This window comes from Alosa sapidissima, chromosome 6 (genome assembly GCF_018492685.1).
Source record: "Alosa sapidissima isolate fAloSap1 chromosome 6, fAloSap1.pri, whole genome shotgun sequence".
Classification (NCBI taxonomy): domain Eukaryota; kingdom Metazoa; phylum Chordata; class Actinopteri; order Clupeiformes; family Clupeidae; genus Alosa; species Alosa sapidissima.
The window spans coordinates 20642037-20662879 of record NC_055962.1 but is presented as its reverse complement, the minus strand read 5'-3'; the positions used below and the strand labels follow the sequence as shown (position 1 = coordinate 20662879).

The window sequence follows — 20843 nt, the reverse complement described above, 5'->3', positions numbered from 1 at the left end:
GGAAGCATTCCCTTTGCACAAAAGTAAACAGAAAACAACACTAACAGAACAATAAGGGACTGGTGTCTGGGCTTGCATCTGTGGGTAATTAAAATTCATAAATATTCATATTGCCAATGATTCACATGAAAGGAGTGCATTAACATAACTTTCTCTAGGATTTATTTTAAAAATATTTTAATAAGGTTTATATTTGAGGAAACAAATTAATAAACGACGCAGGGCACGACCAGTCTGAATATTTCTGTTTGAAAAATACCCTTACTTACAAACCCACCTAATCCATAGGGCGACTCTGGGCGAGTAGGTTAAATGTCGATCAATTTCTCCACCTTGAACATGCGAGTATTAGCCTTCTCAACAACCACCGGGCGATATTAGGCTACATATAATCATTAGTTCAGTATCAAATCTCAACTCCCTGGCAATAAACGCCCACTGAGAAACGGAGCAGAAAGCTAATCCAGTGGATTCAAAGGATGCACGAGCCTTCAGCTGCGCGCCGTCCGCCTCAGCTCCAGCCCACAGCGTGAGAAAGAAACCTAGTTGCATCCCCGTGGTGAGCAACACTGCGTGCGGCTCATTCAATCTGGAGCGTCAGATGGTAGAGCTGGCGCCTAGGCGAAGTGCTCCTCGGCTATTGTCCCTCTTTGGAGTTTGTCTCTTCAGTGTCTGTCAAAGGATAAATGTTCGGGACACTATTCTAAACAGCAGTCTGCTTTAAAGTGTTGCGGTAGAGCACAACTGACAATTGGGGAGAGTTGGCAACCAAGGATGCACAGGATTTTCAAGACACTCTTCGTTTGTATCGATTTCCACCAAGGGACCGATGTGTCGCATATTCGCAAGACAAAGAAATAAAACGTAACGGTTTTGAGACGTAGCCTATTTACTCGACGGGGATTGTATGTGTCCATACCACATTTCATTGCTTTTTTAGACGGGTTTATTCAGTTTCACACAACGACCCGTGGAGGGAGGAGCGATGAAAGCAGCTCTATCGCCATAAACAACACTGGATTGCTTTGTCTCAGCGGCAGACCGTGGTGGAAGAGAGTGACATTTCTCATCTCAGATTTGGGCTTTACGGTTTGGACACTATAGGAGGGCTTCTGCTAATTAACATTGAAAGCGGGAATTTTTCCTTGTGATAGGCTACATACAATCAAGTAATGTCTTTCTGGATTCCAGTTTAATTGTTCACTCTCACAATTGGGTTTGGGGGCATACACCCAACAGTTCTGGGAAGAGCTTGGAGCCAATCAGGACCAAACGGACTTTCTGAATCTTAAACTGGGAACAGTCGCTGTCATCGCCTCCCGTTCAAATGCTTCTCCTATTGAAATTCTGAGGCGTTTTTCATCTGGCTACACATAGCTTTTCTCGTCTCTGTGGTAAAAGGGGGATGATTTTGGACGCGGAGGTATGCCCACAGCAAGAGGATACGGTTTAACTGATTGAGATTGCCTGGAAGTGTACCAGGTGTTAACTGCACGCGGCGTCGCTGCTGTGGTGGTCCGGCAGCCTCAGCCCGGTCAACAACAGTGGTGATATTCAGTCAGTTTGGAGCAATACGGACCCACGTGGAAAGGGACAACCAGTTTTGCGTTCACCATGGGCTGTTGCAGCGGACGATGCACGCTCGCTTTCATATGTGGGATGCAGCTGGTAAGTTGTAACAGCGCTTCTATAATGAGGTGTGTGTGTGTGTGTGTGTGTATGGCTGAAGGTGCATTGTAGAATGTTGTGCGCAAGGCGGCTCATCTAACCCCATATGCCACGAAAAGCCTTTTGGCGTTTCTTTCACGGTTATGTTCACTCAAATACAAATGCACTTGTGTAATGAGCCCAGTCCACGGGCTAGTTCAAGTGTTAAACAAGAGAAACAAATAATATTTTCCCATTCACCTTTAACGGAGGGTGCTTTCGGTAACACAAAGGACTTGCACCCAGCTGCTCCTCCCGGTGTTTGCCGATGCACGCCACCGTTCCATCTCAATGTAACCGTTGGAGCACTTGCCTGATGAAAGTGCGATCATGGAGTGGGGTTATAGGTGTCAGTGGTGCACTGAGAGCTTTAGGAGAAGCGTAATGACGTACGCGGCGCGAGTAATCTCACCGTGGTTTGGGTTGCCCGTTAACGCAATCAGATACGGTTTAGTCGTGCCAAGTAGTGTTTAGTTTAAACTGTACTACAGTCTTGACAGTCAGGCCTTGTCACATAGCGCTATATACCCTGTGCACCACTGTGGCATTTTGGCGCACAGCTGCGACTCTTGTCAGCTTTTTGAAATGACTTCAGGGTCCGGATGAAGAAAGGGGTTTGTTCCAGAGCTGTTCATCGCTGCTCATAGCTGCACCATAACGAAATTAGGATAAGTAAAGGGGAAGGGAATTTAGATCAACAGCATCAACAGGAAACGTGCTGCTTCAGAAATCAATTTGATTACACACCCTTGCTAAATTTGGCAGTATTTATATATGTACAAGGATTCTCTCCCTCACTCCTGCTCCCTCTCTCTCTCTCTCTCTCTCTCTCTCTCTCTCTCTCTCTCTCTCTCTCTCTCTCACACACACACACACACACACACACACAATTACAGTCAAGGTCTTTGTTGCACAGAAATGGATAGTTTCAAATTAGTTTTCTTAAACCATGTCCCTCCTGATACATGTCAAATAGTGCTTAGACTTGAAGGGTGGTCTGTCTCTAAAAATGCATTTGCCAGTAAAGACCAAAACACACACATTGTGGCCTCGAGTCTACTTTAATCAAATCTCAGAGAATGTCCGGCTAACCAGCAGTCACCAAACCATGTCTAATCGCTGCTGGGCGAACAGTCACACGACACATTCCATAACTTAGCCAGCGCACTCCCATGAATCATGGCGGTTATAGGCGACTTATTACAGTTGGAGCATGGGGGGGCAAAACTGCCCTCCCTTTCTCTCTATGCCCACCAGCTGGCAGTGTGAATCATGTTTGCGTGGTGGGTCACGCGATACTTGAGAAGCATGGCACAACCCCCCCCCCCACACACACACAACACACACACACACACACACACACACACACACACACACACACATCACCATCACCACAACCACCACCAAACGAAATGGTCGCAGATGGCTGTTTTTGTGTGTGTGTCAGTCAGCATAGTCACATTTCAGTCAGACCAGGCACCTAGCGACATCTGGCATTGAAATGATCTGCCATGATGTACCCCCCCCCCCCCCCCCCCCCAAGGAGTCAGTTAATTAGATCTCACCGAGTTGTCGTCAAGAGGAAGCTTTTGGGGTGGCCCCCCTGACAGGCTGTGTTTAAAAGACAGCTACCCGTCTAACTGCCCATGTTGTTCTCTGCTCATCCTCTTTCCCTTTCTCACTTTGGTCTTTGTCTCAACACTCCTCGAGCAGTGTCAGCTTTGTTGTGATCTGATAGGGGATGTGGGGCGTCAAGCTGATTTGAAAGGAGCCGCGTGCTAGTCGAGTCGTGTTCCAGTTTGGAAGCCTTTAATGTTGCCACACACTGAAGCCATACTCAAGTGCATGCCTCAACAAGTCTGACCCGGCTTATGGCTTCCTTCCTGTTTTAAGCTGTTAGGTAAACAGGAAATAGGGCCTGGGGATCTTTCCTGCACTTGAGCACAACATATGTTTATGATTTAAGACCAAGATATCTTGGAATTTGATGAGTTATTGTCTGGGATGAGTTAACTGTAGTGATGTTGACTGGATGGACACTGACAGGGTCTGGGTTGAATACTAGTGACATTTCTACCTACATGTTTCTGTAAACGTTGCCCTGACGACCTTACATTTTGATCCCACCGCTGTTCAGAACTCTTCCCGTGATTAGGAGAATGTCCATGTGTAATTTTCGTAACACGGTGGGTGGACATGCACACAGATGCACATTTATTTCGCTAAATTTTAGCGTGCATAAAATGTGCATAACATATGTGAATGAGCTGAATTGAAAGCCAGCAACTGCCTCTGGACTGGTCCACTGTTCTTGGAGGCAGTGATCTTTTGCCCTGCTGCACGGCACACACACACACACACACACACACACACACACACACACACACACACACACACACACACACACACACACACACACACACACACACACACACCCATGCAGAGACACATATACACATACCAGTGTATCCCACAGAATTGAATTCTATTTGTGGTAGTAGATTTGCAGAATGCAACAGTTTTTAACAATTTAGCGCAGCGTGGTTATGGATGCAGATTTAAGCACAATTTAGCCAGTCGACTTTTATGCCAACAATTGCAGGATTGTTAATGTTTTCTTAAAATGTGCATGTAGGTTTGTTGAGAGACAAGGAGTGGCTGTGCAAAGGTGCACATAGCTGTACACTGGACGAATTTCATCCAACTTAAATAGTACAACATGGACAATTATTGAGTGGTGGTCAGTGTTGATATTGTGGTGGGCCGCCACAAATAATTCAATGTATGAGAAACACTGCATACATACAAACATACACTCACACACACACACACACACACACACACCAATGGCCTTTTCACATTCCATTGTGCCACACCCATCTTTCATTTTGCTTTATCTTGTAGTCCATTCAGCAGACATTCAGGCTTCAGCACTGGCCTCACACAAACACACACACACACACACACACACACACACACACACGGTCATACACACGGATCCTGTATACAACATACATACACACACACATACAGCGTCCAGGGGCAGCCGTGGCCTACTGGTTAGTGCTTCGGACTTGGAACTGGAGGGTTGCCGGTTCGAACCCCGACCAGTAGGAAAGGCTGAAGTGCCCTTGAGCAAGGCACCTAACCCCTCACTGCTCCCCGAGCGCCGCTGTTGTTGCAGGCAGCTCACTGCTTCGGGATTAGTGTGTGCTTCACCTTGCTGTGTGTTCACTGTGTGCTGAGTGTGCTAATTCACGGATTGGGATAACTGCAGAGACCAAATTTCACTCACAGGATCACAAGAATATACTTATACTTTACACTATATATACTATATTATACTATACACATTTATTGACACCCCTTGTAAAGTTGAGTAAAAAGATGTATGAAGGAAGGATAAAAGGAAGAGATAAGGAGCATCCTGACTCCTTTGTCTCCTCTCTGCATTCTGTTTAAGAATGCTTGGAGCACTGGTATTTCTGGAATCACTCGTAGGCATGCTGTGTTCTTACAACAGAATAGTCCTCTCTTTCATGAAAGAGAGGTCTTGTTGGAGAGTCACAGTACATTTCTTTAATTACCTTCAGGGCGTTTTCTTACCTCAAAGTGCTGACTTGACCCTGCAAAAAGTAAACCTCAACAAACATTTTTGTATTTTCATGATTATCCTGTTTTCAGAGCAACTGAGTAAAAGCCTTTAATAGCAAAGTTATTAAACTATTACTAATAGTAACACACACACACACACACACACACACACACACATAGACACACAAACACAGCTTTACCTTACAGCACAGCACGTGTGATTTAAGTGAACCACACAAATGAATCCATTAACTCATCCCACTAAACTCACCAACCCCAATGATGCATCTAGAGCTGTTGGTTACCCCATCATCTCAAACCACAGACTCATCAGCATAATGTATTAGCACTAATGCTTTTGATTTGATGAAATGACCAGAGAGGCCAGTTTTATTGTCAAGGCCATGAATACGGGCAAAATAAACACAACAAATAAGCTTTCTACAAGCTTTTAACCCCAACCACTTGGTAATGCTTGCTGTGCCGTGAAAGAACACTCTGAGAACATTGGTGTCACCTCAACATGCCTATTTGGTTTAGAAATGGTAGTGCATGCCAGGCTATTAGAACAACCGAGGCTTTAGGGCCCCGAGGGAAAATGAATTTAAGGTTGTTTGGTGCGGTGTGGTCAGCAAGCTATAATTACCAGCTCACCGAGGGCAAAGCACTCATGGTCATGCCTATGTATGAGGTGCATGTCTGGGTGTTTTTTTTTTAAAGACCTCTGGTCCATGCTTTTAGTCCTCAACAGATCTACTGCTTTATTGGGGGCCAAGCAGCGAAGCTGCGAAGGCACCCATTGAGTTACTAGCTTTTCCAATTATTATACTTCCGCCATTGGAGTCTATGGCAGCCCATAGAACGCCTGGCTAAAAAGTGCAGATTTTTTGGCAGAAAGTTTCGGGACACTCCACTGACCATTCACACTCATTTACGGACCTCTAAACCCAGCCATCTAGCGCCACCAACAGGTCAAAATCTGGCCAAAAATTGAACCGCTGGGTTTAAAGTTATGAAATTTGGCACACTGATTCAGCACTGTCCCATGATCACTCTCACCAATTTCCAGAACTCTATGCCCAACACCCTAGCGCCACCAATGGGTCGAACCTGGATTGCATTCACGCATGTGACCATTGAACGGTGCGTCCGATTAGGCACCGTTGGAATCCCTGGACCGACCTAAGTTCAATGACCCTTATTACGTCACTTTCCGCCATATTGGACTTCCGCCATATTGGATTTAGTTCAAACTCTATGAAAAGTTTCAGCGGTCAGAAATTTCATCCGATTTTTATGGAACTTGGCGGAGATGATCTTCTGCCCGAGCCGCACAAACGATACTTGCCAGATTTTTCAATTTCAGGTAGCGTCTGAATCCTTGGACCATCCCGAGTTCATCGACCCCTATTCCGTCACTTTCTGCCATATTGGATCTCCGCCATATTGGATTTACTTGTCAATTTTTTTAATTTCAAGTTTATTTGCCCGTGACAGCCAATCACACATGGCTATGATGCCGCCTAACAGGAAGTAGGCTAACATCTTGGCTATGCTTTAATGTATGAAGTCCAAACTTGGTACAGGGACTTGGTATCTGATTGTGATGACGCACTAGGAAATTGGCATCATTTGGCCTCTATAGGGGGCGCTGCAATACAGGAAGTGAACTCGTATCTCAGCAACGCTTTGATGTATGAAGTCCAAACTTGGTATAGAGACTTGGTACCTGATTGTGGGGACGCACTAGGAAATTGGTATTATTTGGCCTCTATAGGGGGCGCTGTAATACAGGAAGTGAGCTTGTATCTCAGCAATGCTTGGATGTATGAAGTCCAAACTTGATACAGGGACATAGTAGCTGATTGTGAGGACATGCAAGGAAAGTGGTCTCATTTGGCCTCTAGAGGTGCTGTAATAGACAAATTGAGTTCACATCTCAGCAACTCTTTGGTGTATGAAGTCCAGGGACATGGTAGCTGATTGTGAGAATGCACAAGGACATTGGTGTAATTTTCGCCTCTAGGGGCAGTATAACAAAGTAAATGAGCTTATTTCTCAGCCATTCTTTATCCAATCAAATCAAACTTGCTGTGAGTGCTTGCTCATGCCATTGCAACGCCATTCCTGCTATAGCGCACTGCTTGGCCCCCACATTGCTGCTTGCAGCTATATTTATCTTCAGAGTAGGTGAAGGTCATAAGTCATTTTGGATGAGAACCAGAAAATAGCCCACTGACATCTCCTTATTATGTGACAGGATGATCCCAGTATCCCAGTATCTCAATATCCCAATATCCCAGTGTCTTTGAGGCACATGCTGCATAAGGTCATGAAGGAAAAAAGCTGTTTCAGTGATGAGGGAAATTACAATACTAGATGAGTATACAGTACTAGACACTGATATGATGAATGATATATTTTCTTTTCCATAAGTGCTTGGGGGTAAAAATGACCATTATCATTTGTGTCAGTTGGCCTGCTCCAGGTCTTATTAAATTACTGAAATGCTTTGAAGAGTTAGCTGATGGTAGTCAAGCATCGTAATATGGGGTCATCATGTTAGAGGTCAGCCAATTGACTGTAGAACCCTTCTATTCAATTGTTATATGTTAATGGTTTAGCTGTGATTATGCCACATTGTGCTAATTCCCTATATACCTAATCCTTTGTTTCTTGTTGAGTTTTGGGCAGTGCCTTACTGTACTAATGTACACTATTTCTATTAATTCTCTAGGCACCCACATAATTGGGATATTATTATTTTCTGCTGCAGTCATCGGTCTGCTAACAGCCTCTATGTTGGCCCAGTGCCCTTGAGAAGCTTGGCTGTGTTTGCTTAAAGCACAAAACTTAATCTTTTATGTGGTCTGTTAATTTGGCCTGAGAGGGAGACAACAAAACTTCCTCTTAACACCTGACACTCAAAAGAACAATTTTAATCTGAAAGGGACACCTTGAGTTATCACAAGTCAAAATGTACCTTTCATCCTGGCTTTCTATTCCCAATTGGATTGCTGTACTTAGAAGTTCTGTCCATGTAATGCTCTCTACCTCATCTACCTTCGGTCTTTCTTTCTACTGCAGCATGGCGCTGTTAAGGGCTGCTCGATTATGGCAAAAATAATAATCATGGTCATTTTGTTCAATAATAAAATCATGATTATTTAACACGATTACTCATTAGGAATTTGGAAATATCACCGATTTTCAAAACAGAGATGTGAGCTGGATTTTTAACTTCAGACAAAAGTAGAACATTGTTGCAAAACAGAATGCGGCAAAATAATCATTACATTTTGATTAGGTTGTTTTCATAATCGTTAGAAGTCATAATTGATGGTTAATTGCACAGCCCTAGTATTGATGTCAGTTTGACATAAGATAGAGGCACTGAAGCACTGAAGAAATTAGGTCCTGAAGTAGCATGTCACTAATCGCATCACACTGTGACAGACAGTGAGGGTAATTGTGGAGTCTTTGTAGTCCAAATACCTGCTGAAATGTACAGTAGCTCACAAATAGAGATAGAGAGAGAGAGAGAGTTTTCAGGTAGACACTCATTTTGATGAGGCTCTCTCTTTGCCTTGTTGCTACAAGAAAGCTTCGCCATTGTCCTGATTTTTGATATCGAATGCCTTTGAAAACATTTAGCCCCAGAGGGCCTGCTGTTCCCAAATAAAGAGAGGAGGAATGGACTTTAACCTTAGCTCTGTTCCCATCTGTTTCCCTGTGCTTTTTAAAATGATTTGAATAGAGCTTAATATTTATGATGGGCCAACGGGGCTAATTGCTAAGCATATTGATCCATTGTGCCTTAAAAGTGCCTTCCAATTTATTGTCTGTTTGCATTGTTCCTTTATGGCACAGTGAAATTACTATTTTGTCAGGATCAAAAGTGTTTTGTACAAATTGACAAGGGAAAAATATACAATTAGTTCTCTTTTCATATATTTACCTCCAGACTAATGAGATTCACCCTGAATTGATTCCTTTCCCATCCTATCTATTTTATCTCATTCCATCTTGTTATGCTCTCTTCTCCCTTTCTCTCCCTCTCTCTCTTTCTCTCTCTCTCTCTCCCTCTCCCTCTGTTTATCTCTCTCTCTTTTCTCTTTTCGTCTTGATGAGATGTAATGGTTCACAGTTATTTCTAAAGCAATGCCACTTAGCTTCGCAAGCAAGCGAGGTGTCAACAAAAGTCGAATGCCTTCTGTGTTTCAGTGCACATGTTTCCCATTTTCCCTTTAAAAAGGTAATTTCACCGTTCTTTCATGACGACAGTCACATGGGTGACAAGATGTTTCAACAGCTACACGTTATCATGTTTAGCTGTGTAATGGATGGGTTCTACTATGTACTTGCTGTGTAGGTATCACCTGACAAAGAACCGTTACATTTTGCATTTACACATAGTCATTTAGCTGACATTTTTAAAGGTACAGTGTAACAAGAAGGGGTAGTCTAGTGGTAAGTGCTAGAATAAGCATGTCCAGTTTATTCTAACACTTACCTCTAGAGCCATATTTGCATGGTGATGTGTGGGTGAGTGTAGAGTAATGATTTAGGTGGGATTTAAATGTATGTGTAAGACCAAATTTGAGGTGGAAGTGCCAGTTCTCCAAAATTCATCCCGGGTTAAGTTCTTAATGGAAAAGGGTAGCAGGTATGGGACACCCATTCACCCACCAGCCCTCTGTTCTGAAAGGTGGAAAAACACCCTAAAGCGTCCTACATACTCGCCACTCCCGACCGGTAGCGTGACAATGTGACGTCAAAATTGCGTCATTTCCTCTGTCGCACAAGAAATTTCAGCCTCGCGCAGGCAGGTCGTGCAAAGGAGATTTTTTTTCAGATGCGCGCGACAAGCAGGATGAGCTTGAAGCCAAGATCAGGGAGCATGTGTGCCTCTATACAGACATCAACCACATTCAGGCATTTTTGCCTAGCCCACATCTTAAATAAATATGATGTTTGAATAGTCAGTTTGAGAAGAGAAGGGAAATTAACTTGGCTAGGTTACCAGCGACAGTTTGTGATTTTTAAATAGTTTGCTGGATAAGTTAATGAAGCTACCAGAGAGAGATATAACACAGGGAATTAAGATGAAAGAACTAGCACCCAGGGACATGTCAATAATCCAGCAAAAGGTAACAAAGATATTTATTTTCAACCAAAGGATATCTGCTAAGACCTGAAAAAAATCTTCCACCTTAGGAAATTACACAAACTCGTCTCTCAGCACCAGCCAGCTAGCTAAAGTTTCCCTCGGGATGAATAAAGTAGCCTATCTATCTATCTATCTATCTATCTATCTAGCTTGTGAATAGCAGCAACCGAAGTCTGAAGTATCATCACAGAGGGTAGTTTTTACTGCCATTGAGGCCAATGCCAATTCAGGAGAATATTGCAACTAGTGTCGCGACCACTACGCGCGAGTATAAATGGTTACGGCGCTCCCGTGATGTCACATTGTCGCGCTACCGGTTGGGAGTGGCGAGTATATAGAAGCCTTAACAGGGCTTCCCATTAGAGTTTTGGTTCCCTCCACCTAGAGCAGGAACGGCAGCTCTCGCTGAGATTTTGGTTGTAGATTAGAGTTAGATCCCCATTGAACATGGCTTGCTATCCTTTTGAAATCTGCACACAATGTTAAGCTTCACCTTTATGAGGCATTGGATGGGTTTAGAAATGTCAAACTTAGATCACTCCCTAATATCCCCCATCCTCGATTAAATCTTCAGTTACCAATTCCCAGATGTATATTGTCAAACATATTAAAGTCAGTGAGAGATCACTTCATCTCGACCATACATTGGTTATGGCAATGGAAACCCCCTTTGGCATCTATTAGACAATCTGTGGAGAACACAATGCGTGAGCATTTAACTCCAAGTTATTTACATCAAGCTTCCGCTGCAGTTCATCTGTTCTCATGTCTCGTGTTCAAGTGTTTGGGCTTCTTCCTGTTGCACTATTCTGCCATCTGTGAGTAGGAGCGCCGCAAGAGACACTCCAATGAGCTGTCCTCAAGTCAGCCACAATACACACCCTATTGGGAATCTGCCAATGTCCTCAACCCTGTAATGACGGGCACCTACTACAGAACTAGGCTGAGGGCAGAGCTGAGAGACTCTCTGAAATGAGGGATCCGGATTCTGTATATCCAAATCCGGATTCTGCAAAGACTCACTGCACCTGTCAGTGGCTGTGTACTGTAATTTTGTGCTTTGCCACGTGCCAACATTTAACCCCCCCCCCCCCCCCCCCCTCTCTGCCGTTTCCCAGCTGGAGAGGGGCCAGGTGGAGGTTTACCCCTGGTGGGGGAGCTTGTGGATTTTTCCCTGAACAGAAGTCACTTCCCCCCACACGCATACACAAACATACACACATGTATTTGTACACACACACACACACACACACACACACACAGTAAGAGGCACCTGCTGTGCATGGCTCAGAGCACACTCTTTCACATACACTGTGGTATGAAATGTGCTTTGCAGTGTTTATTCCCTGTCTCATTCTCTCCACTAAAAAACAAACCGACACTGTCTGTGTCACTGTCTTTTTCTCTATCTTTGTCTGAGTCTCCTTCACAAACACTCCCTTTCTATCACACACACACACACACACACACACACACACACACACACACACACACACACACACATACACATTTTTTCACTCACACACATTCAATTCACTCACACACATTTTTCACTCTCACACACATTCTGTCCCGCCCTATCTTCACCTCACTCATCCACACATACTGTATGCCCAAAACACAACATATTGCTTTTGTATCATCCCATTTGGCTGGCTCGCCAAATTTGCAACCTGACGAGGCCGTTTTCGTCAAAAATCATTATTGATTCCCGTTCAGGGAGAGTGGGACAAGTCTCCACCGTGCAAACAAAAGGCGGCGAACATGCCGACTGGTGCCATCAGCCGCAGCCTTGGAATATGACCTTAGCTCAGCCCACATGACAGATGGCAGGGAAAGGCGGCTGGCCAGATTTCATCAAAATATTTGCCCACATGCACAGAGCAAACACTGACCAAATGCAACCTGGTGCTGAGGGCTCAGTGTTAACCAATTCCTCTGCGGGGTTTTTTTCTTGGGTGTAAGCAAATGTCACAAAAACAAATTTGTATTGGTAGATCTTTCTTGAGTGGTGTTAGTGATGTTTACTGGAATTCTTGACTGCTAAATGAATGTGGATTGGTTAGCTAAATTATAAAAGAGATGAGTTAAGATACAGCTACTTCTAGATCAATCATTTAGAAGCCATTAACACTTCTCTATAGTGGTAGAAGGAGACTATGTGTAGGTGACCCCTAGCCTGGTTTCACCAGACTCTCTACTTTGTTTCACTTTGTGAAGAGAGTCACAGTTGGGAAATATTTACAACCCTGTAATGGGCATAGACTTTGAAATCATTGGTCCAGCCTAACCAATCACATTGATCAGGGGTAACTAGCGTTACTGCGTACACCTAACCTTTACAAACTGATAATAAACTGTATCGGCAGTTAGGAAACAATGTTAGATACTTTGATTTATAAATGTACACATTCCTCACATATGTACACAAAATGTACACATTTTGAAACTAACATCATCTCCTCTCGTCACTGATTGTCCCACTATCCTGGTGGCTGAGGGAAACGTAAATGCATTGTGAAGAGACAGACTAGTATTTCAGTGAAATAAAAATGAGTGGAGATACTATTGCGGGTGGGGCCAAACTAGGATACCTCAGTACATAACTGTAATTTAAGGTTTTAGTTTCCTGTTTCTGGATGCAAGGGCTCCCAAAATATCCAGCCCTACAGACCCACTGCCCTCTTCATTGAAACTGTTAATAAAAAAACAGACACTAGATGTTATGGTTAAGCATGGCTTATGCTTCCCTCATCACAGCCTATGCCTATCCATATTATGTGCAATGTTGGAGTTTTTCTCAGTCGCTTTGGTGCTTTTTGCAGATCAGAATGAAAATTCTCATAACTATTAGTTCAACCTCCACAACATTTAGTCATTTGTGCACATCATAGTAGCAAATTCTCCTTCCTCTGAACAAATTGAAAATGCTTTTGGACATGTATCAGTTGCTTTCATACAATTCTCTGCTGTTTTTTAACATTATCATTTGCTTATGTCATGTTTTTTCAAAATGAACTATACTTATGGATACTGAATAGTCGTTCCCTATAAAACTAATAGTCTTCATTTCATTGCTTGAGTCATTACATACAAAATTGTTGAACTAGTTATCAAATTCTGTCACAATGCTGTAGAATTGCAAAGAGCATACATACAGTAAAAATGTACGTATTCAGTGTCTTGTACTCACTTACTCCCCTAACTACAGCAATGTGTAACTTTACTGTAGTTTTCAAATGGCTGTACAAGTAGTGTATAGTGCTGTCTTGAGCATGTTCAGGTAGTGTCACCTTTTTTTCTGCCCTTTTTTGCATTGGAAAACACTGAGAGAACTGTCATAATGAAAACATGACAAAGCCATTTGACTATCTTGTTCATAAACGATGGTGTCAAGACTCCTCATTTTGATGACACTGACAGTTTCATTGACATGAATACGTGCTTTTGAGGAATGGACTATCCATTTTGAGCAAGTGACGTGCTTTTGCAGGTCATCCACTAGGTTTTGCAGTTTGCACTAATTGTTTTGAGAAATGCACTAACTGCTGTGCAAATGTTAATAGTGATGTGAGAATAGCACCAAAGCGACTGAGAAAAACTGTAAAGACAGCCAGTACGTGTCCATGTTTGGAGAACCCTTCAGGGGTCCCGTAGGTGCGGAGATGAAAGGCAGTGCGTGGGGCGGGAGCGCGGGCTGAGCGAGATGACAGAGACCTGACAGAGGAAGTCCTTGATACCACAGAGAGTGGCGGTGATGAATCACTGGCTTCCCACACCGGCACTAGATATGGGAGATGGCAGGGAGATTTAATGACTCTTAAAAATATTATAAATCAGTCAGGACTTAACAAGGCCAATAAATACAAGTGCCAGAGGTGTGTTAGAGTGTAAGCGTGTGTATATGACTGTATGTGGGTGTATGTTTGAGACTGTATTAGTGTGTGTGTGTGTGTGTGTGTGTGTGTGTGTGTGTGTGTGTGTGTGTGTGTGTGTGTAAATTACTGAGTGTGTATGTGTGTTTTTGTGTGTGTGTATGTGTTTATGGTTGTGTGTATTTTTGAGTCGGTGAGTATGTGTATGTGCGCATGTGTGTGTGTATGTGTGGAGAGCATATCAGCAGCATGGTGTTTACCTGCGATACTTTCAGACCCCCGTGGCATCAAATTAACCTTTTCTCTCAGGTCCGTGTCTGAGAGGCGGGATGAGCGGCGGGTTTTGAGCGCGTGGAAGGACACAACGATGACACAGGGTCCAGCCCCGCAGCTGTGTTCCCGAGATAAGATTTGCGTCGAAGCCGAGCCGTAAAGGGATATAGGCAGGCGGGAAACAACCTAGCTCGCTCGCCGTCAACGCGGACCTGTAGCCAAGGAAGCGAAGAGGGGAGAGCAGCACGATGATGGCGCGCCGGCTGTGCGATAAACAAACATGGAGGAATTTCAAATGGGGAAGTCAGTTTGGCTGACTGTGCAGACGCTCAGGGCAGATAGCAGCTGGTAGGAGCATCTCATTTAAAGAGTCGTCGTGGCTACTGAGAGTGCTGGCGTTCTGTAATGTATGCACTGAGAGACTCTTACTCTCTCGCCTCTGTCTGGTGGCTCTCAGTGTGCCGAAAAACACCAAAAACACTGTGGATAGTGCAGCGGTGAAGAAAACCTCTGGCCCTGATCTGGCCCATAGTCGTCCCCGATCTGTCCTGGATCTGTGTTACAGCGTCAGCATGAAGAAGTGTCGTGTCCACAAATGGGCCTGTTTTGATTTCGCGCTGACATAGCCCTTCCTGAGGTTGACAGCGTTGCGTAATTAACCAGTCATTTTGTCCCAAAATGTCCACCATCACTATTCTGACCTTTTATGAATTATTCTCATGTTTCTGGATGTGTGACTGCTTTTTTTTTTTTTTTAAAAAACAGCCATTTTTTTCCAGTTGACTTACCCTCCACACCTGGGAGAAAGGTGTTTCTTTTTGGGCCACAACTCAGCGCAGCTTGCAAGAGCATCCTGAGCATCCTGTCGAGCTGCCTTGGTCTGTAGTTTTACCATCTAATAATAAACATCTCCCAGAGCTTTTGTCTGTGGCTCAGAGACTACAACTACCCATAATACCGAGGCTGTACCTGTCTGTGTGCGCTCCCACGGCACTTTTTCAAACTGCCGAGGCTCCCAGGGGAGGACCAGATAGAGGGCCTTACATGCTTCTGTTCGAAGTGCTCACAGACACACCGATGTAGAAAATATCTGACTCCTCTCTGTTTTTTCCCATGAGTTTGCCTTTTGTGTGTGTCTGTGTGTGTAAGTCTGTATTCATGATCTGTGTGTGTGTGTGTGTGTGTGTGTGTGTGTGCGCGCGTGCGTGTGTGTGCGTGTGTGTGTGTGTGTGTGTGTGTGTAGGGTTGCAAAGAGGCGGATAATTTCCGGTAAATTTCCGGAAACTTTTCGGAAACTTACCATGGGAAGTTAAGCTGGGGAATTTTGGAAATATTCCAAATTGGAAATTTTCATGGAATTAAAGGAAATTATGGGAATTAATGGGAATTTACGGAAATTAACATGGAATTTTGGGTAATTCATACAAACTGTTTCATATACAAACATTAACATTTTGTTTCGTAATAAGCAATATGATTTGTATGTTCGGATTTTTGCTTAGCTTAGCATACAAAGCTAGCTAGCATGCTAGCGGGAATCCATTCTCTGCCTATGGTTTACTAGTGTGCTAAACTAGCAACACTGAACTGCCCAAGATACACTACACCACTCAACAACAAAATCTGATTGGTTGGAACATTTTTTCCCCATGCATATGAACGCACCATAGATTTCCTTTATGTCTAGCAGCCTATGCCGATTGCTGTGTGCATGTGATTGACATATTTAAATCAGCTTGTTTTAACTAATATTATGCTGCAAGATGGGGTTTTGTCCACTACATTTAAGTTCCCTGTTATAGACTAACTTGCCATATTAAAAATTCCCAGTTTATTCCCATTAATTCCCGTTTATTCCTGTTAATTCCCATATATTCCCATTAATTCCCATGGAAAGTTTCCAACTTTGAAAATTCCTGGAATTTTGCAACCGTATGTGTGTGTGTGTGTGTGTGTGTGTGTGTGTGTGTGTGTGTGTGTGTGTGTGTGTGTGTGTGTGTGTGCATTTATGGTGAGGGAGGAGGGGATGTGTAGGTGTGTTTGCAAGTTATATTATGCATGTTCAGCTGCAAGTCGGTATTCTGTATTGATCTGTGTGTGTGTGTGTGTGTGTGTGTGTGTGTTTGTACGTGCGTGTGTGTGTGTGTGTGTGTGTGTGTTTGTGTGTGTGTGTGTGTGTGTGTGTGTGTGTCTGTGTGTCTGTGTGTTTGTGTCTGTGTGTGTGTGTCTGTGTTGTGTGTGTGTGTGTGTGTGTGTGTGTGTGTGTGTGTGTGTGTGTGTGTGTGTGTGTGTGTGTGTGTGTGTGTTTGTGTCTGTGTGTGTGAGTGCCTGTGCACATGTCCATGAATGTGCCTATAGGGCTGCATTGAAGCACACTGAAAGCTGAAAGCCCCAGCACCCAGCTATTGAGTCACTGCAGAACTGCCTCCACATCAGCCTTATCAGCAGGTGTCTCTCGTCTCAAATGGAGATATTATAATGGCGTGTCAGTTGACGACCTTTCTGAAGGCACTCTCTCTTTTGCTCTCCCTCTCTCTCCCCGACGTGTATTGCTCCACGGGGAGGAGATTGAGGTTATCTGGAGTTGTGCTGAGGAGAAAGAGTTCTGGGTCTGGCGAGCTTTAGACTGGTGTGTTTGTGGAGCCTTTTCTTCTTCTTCTTCTTCTCCCTGGCGGTGATGTTAGGACGAAGCTGAAGGAGGTAACTCTTGCGTTATCTGTAAACTGCACCGAGGGAACTGGAGTGGGTCTGAAGAGGGGCCCCGGCTCTACCCCTCGTGTCCACTCTGATCTGGGGGTAGATGAGAGGAGAGGAAAAGAAAAAAAGAAAGGGAGATGGAGAGAGAGAAGAGATTGGACAGGATAGGCGTGCATGGACTGGAGAGGAAAGAGTGAAGGGTGGTGGGGGGGAGAGAGAGAGAGAGAGAGAGAGAGAGAGGGATAGTGGAGGAAAGGGAAAGAGAGACAGAGTGGACTGGAGAGGAAAGAAGAGAGTGAGGGAAAGGGGAGGAAGGGGAGAGGAGAAGAAGGGATTGGTTTCAAGGTAAAGGACTGAGAGGACTTCAGAGCAGTGGGGAGAGGAAAGGAGAGGAGAGGAGAGGAAAGGAGTGAGGAGAGGAGAGTGGGGAGGGGAGGAGAGGGGTTGGGAGAGGAGAGAAAAGAAGACATGGATATTGGAGAGGAAAGTGCAGTGAGCCGAAAGGAAGAGAAAGTAAAAAAGCAGATCAATAAAAAAGTGAAATAATTGCTAGCTAGCTATCTAGCTAAATAAAAAGACAGACAAAAAGGTGGATAGATATGGATAGATAGATAGATAGATAGATAGATAGATAGATAGATAGATAGATAAATAGATAGAATGAATGCTGATGTGATATCTATGTCTTTGGCATGTCTAGCCTAGATTATCTGTAATGTTCTCATTAGGAAGCACTCAGAGGAGCCTGCACAGATATTCTCTCTGCTTGGCCTCTCACCGTAAATAGAAGGTGGCAGATAAATAAGGAGGGTAACAAATGCTCATGCTCCCATTCTCCAGTTAGTTCCGTTCCTTCTCACATGGAGGATATACTCGGCAATACCTAAATCAGGTGTAGTGTGGTGTAAATGGAGGTTTGGCCTTCTCACATGGAGGATATACTAGGCAATACCTAAATCAGGTGTAGTGTGGTGTAAATGGAGGTTTGGCCTTCTCACATGGAGGATATACTCGGCAATACCTAAATCAGGTGTAGTGTGGTGTAAATGGAGGTTTGGCTTGCAAGAGGTTGAAAGCCACCAGCTTGCCAACTGCAAAAGAACTAAAGCACAACGTACCACCACACAGGTTTGAGTATTGGTTCTTTCATCAAAGGATAACGCCTTTCGAAATGAGTTAAGAATGTGATCCTTCGTTTAAATGGTGATGTGCTTCACCCTGAAGCCATTGATACCCTGGCGCAGTATTTTTCATCTGTGTTCCAAAACATGACTGAAGTCTCTGCCATTCGATCCACACCAGAATCAAATTGTGGGTACACTTTTATGACAGTGCAGTGCATGTGAAATATGGGCCTCTCTTCTCATCTCTCTGTGTCTCTCGTCCTCTCTCTCACTCCTCTCTTCCTCTCCTCCCTCCATCTCTCTCTCTCTGCCTAGTTTATCACTGTTGCTTATCTTTGGACAGTGTGACAGGTTTCAGGTGGCAAGTCGGATGTGTGCGTGTGTAATCTGATCTGTAATCTGACAGTAAAAGGAAGTCCAATCAATACACCTGGCAGACCAACAACAGAACTGGGACCAAATAAACAAACCGGGACACACTCAGATGCATGTGGCTGGACCAGATCTCTGATACTGAATGTAGCATTGTATTACTGTGTAAAGTGTTCTTTCCAAATTTGTGCATTTATGCGTTGGCAAGGCTAATTATGCATTGCTAATAGAAACATTTGGGCCCAGCCAGTGACTACTCTATGGCATTACACACCTTTTGAGTGTTAATTCTTATTGAAAGGGTATTTATATTTTGTGTGTGTGTGTTTGTGTGTGTGTGTGTGTGTGTGAGAGAGAGTGTGTGCATGTGTGTGTGTGTGTGTGTGTGTGTGTGTGTGTGTGTGTGTGTGTGTGTGTGTGTGTGTGCGTGTACATGCTGGGAGAGAAGAGTGGCCCCTCATTTGAGAGTGGTGTTAAGTGATGACATCAAACACAGAAAATCCATTAGGAGACAAAAAATGCCAACCCACCTCCATTCCACATCATCCCCCATCATGTTTTCCTCACCCCCCAAAAAAGCCTCCTCCTCGTGAACATTTAGTCACCAAAAAAAAACTAGGCCATAGAATCACTCCCTTTCTAAAGCAGTGTAATAACGGGCCTGGACGATTGCATAAGGAGTTAGAAATGCCCAAGGGCTGCTGGATTGGGAGGTTCTCCATCCGACAACCATGGTCCCAGGTGGCGTGCCAGCTGCATGATAGCGTGACCCAGGCCCCTGGTGAGGTCAGTGGGGTGGGGGTTGCAGGGGTGGGGAGGGGGGTGGGGGGGTTGCAGCCTGCGGTGCCCTGCTGCCATACAAGCCCCACTCCCCCCTTTATTAACCTCTCCCATTCAGCGCTCTAAGTCTCTTTCCCATCAGAGGTCAAGGTCTTTGTCAATGAGAAATGGCTTCTAAAGGGGCTTCATAAAGAGTGATTTGGGAAGGGGTTGGCAGCAGATGGTTCCCCTGACGTTGTTTTGGGGTCTTTGATGTGTGGGGGAAGCAAAATACTTCAGTGGCCATCACGGGGTCATTTCTCCATAACGGAGATTAAGCACGGAGTGAATAACATTAAGGAGTGATGCGTCTTCATTCTGAGGACCTTTGTGAAGCTTCCAAGCCTTAAGGGTTTTTCTTACTCCAGAGGTGTTATGTTTCTTGTCTTCATTTGCGTGTAAGGTGGTCTTGTCTATGAATGAACATCTCATGCATGTAGCCAGTAGTTTAATGCTTTGGCCAGTCTAATGAAGAGGGTAGAAGTATCCACAGTATCTGAGGAAGACATTTCTAGCCCCAAGTGCTCTTTGCCACAGCAGAATCTGACCCTGGTTGATTGGTCAGATCTCCCCCTCCACCCCCCTCCTGATGGGATCAGGATAGGCTTCCATCAAAGCCATTTTTCCAATTTCCAGAGCTCAGTTTCATTCCTGCCCTGGAGTACCCTGGTGGGCTAGCAAAACTCAGCCAATCTCTCTCTCTTTCTCTCTCTCTCTCTCTCTCTCTCACACTCTCACACACACAAGCTGAACTATCTTCCCCTCAAAGAAAAGGGTTCAATAAGTGAAATCAGAAGGGGCTTCCGTCATCTTTTTTTTCAGGTGAGGCATGACCGATCGCACACTGAAGTTGTGCTTCAGGGGACAAACACCGCCATCGCCGCCACAAGAACTCCTCTCCCCTCTCATTAACGATGGGAGAAAAAAATATTACACCTCTGTGCAAGGGAGCGAGCGAAAGAGGGGAAAAGCCCTCGTCGAAAAATACAAGGAACATTTGGCACGCTTCGAGCAAGAACAGGAGCACAACGTTGCTTTGAGCTCTCTCTTCTACCCACCCGGCTGGCCCACTCACTTTGTGCTTTTTGACAGGAACCGAGGGGAGCAGGTGGGAGAAGCTGAATGTCAAATTGATTGTTATTGTTTGAGAGCCGCGCTCTGCTGCTTGCAAGGTGTGTGTGTGGGGTGTGTGTGTGTGGGGGGGGGGGGGGG

At 44.4% G+C, this 20843-nt stretch overlaps 1 protein-coding gene across 1 annotated transcript in view; it reads left to right on the top strand.

Annotated features, from left to right (window-relative positions):
- The first annotated feature begins 585 nt into the window (after nucleotides 1–585).
- nkain2 (sodium/potassium transporting ATPase interacting 2) overlaps nucleotides 586–20843 on the top strand; it is a 175802-nt gene continuing 155544 nt past the window's right edge. The window contains exon 1 of the mRNA XM_042096064.1: nucleotides 586–1668. Within this exon, the coding sequence (XP_041951998.1) occupies nucleotides 1615–1668 (54 nt within the window). The 5' untranslated portion in view covers nucleotides 586–1614. The remainder of the gene's footprint in view (nucleotides 1669–20843) is intronic.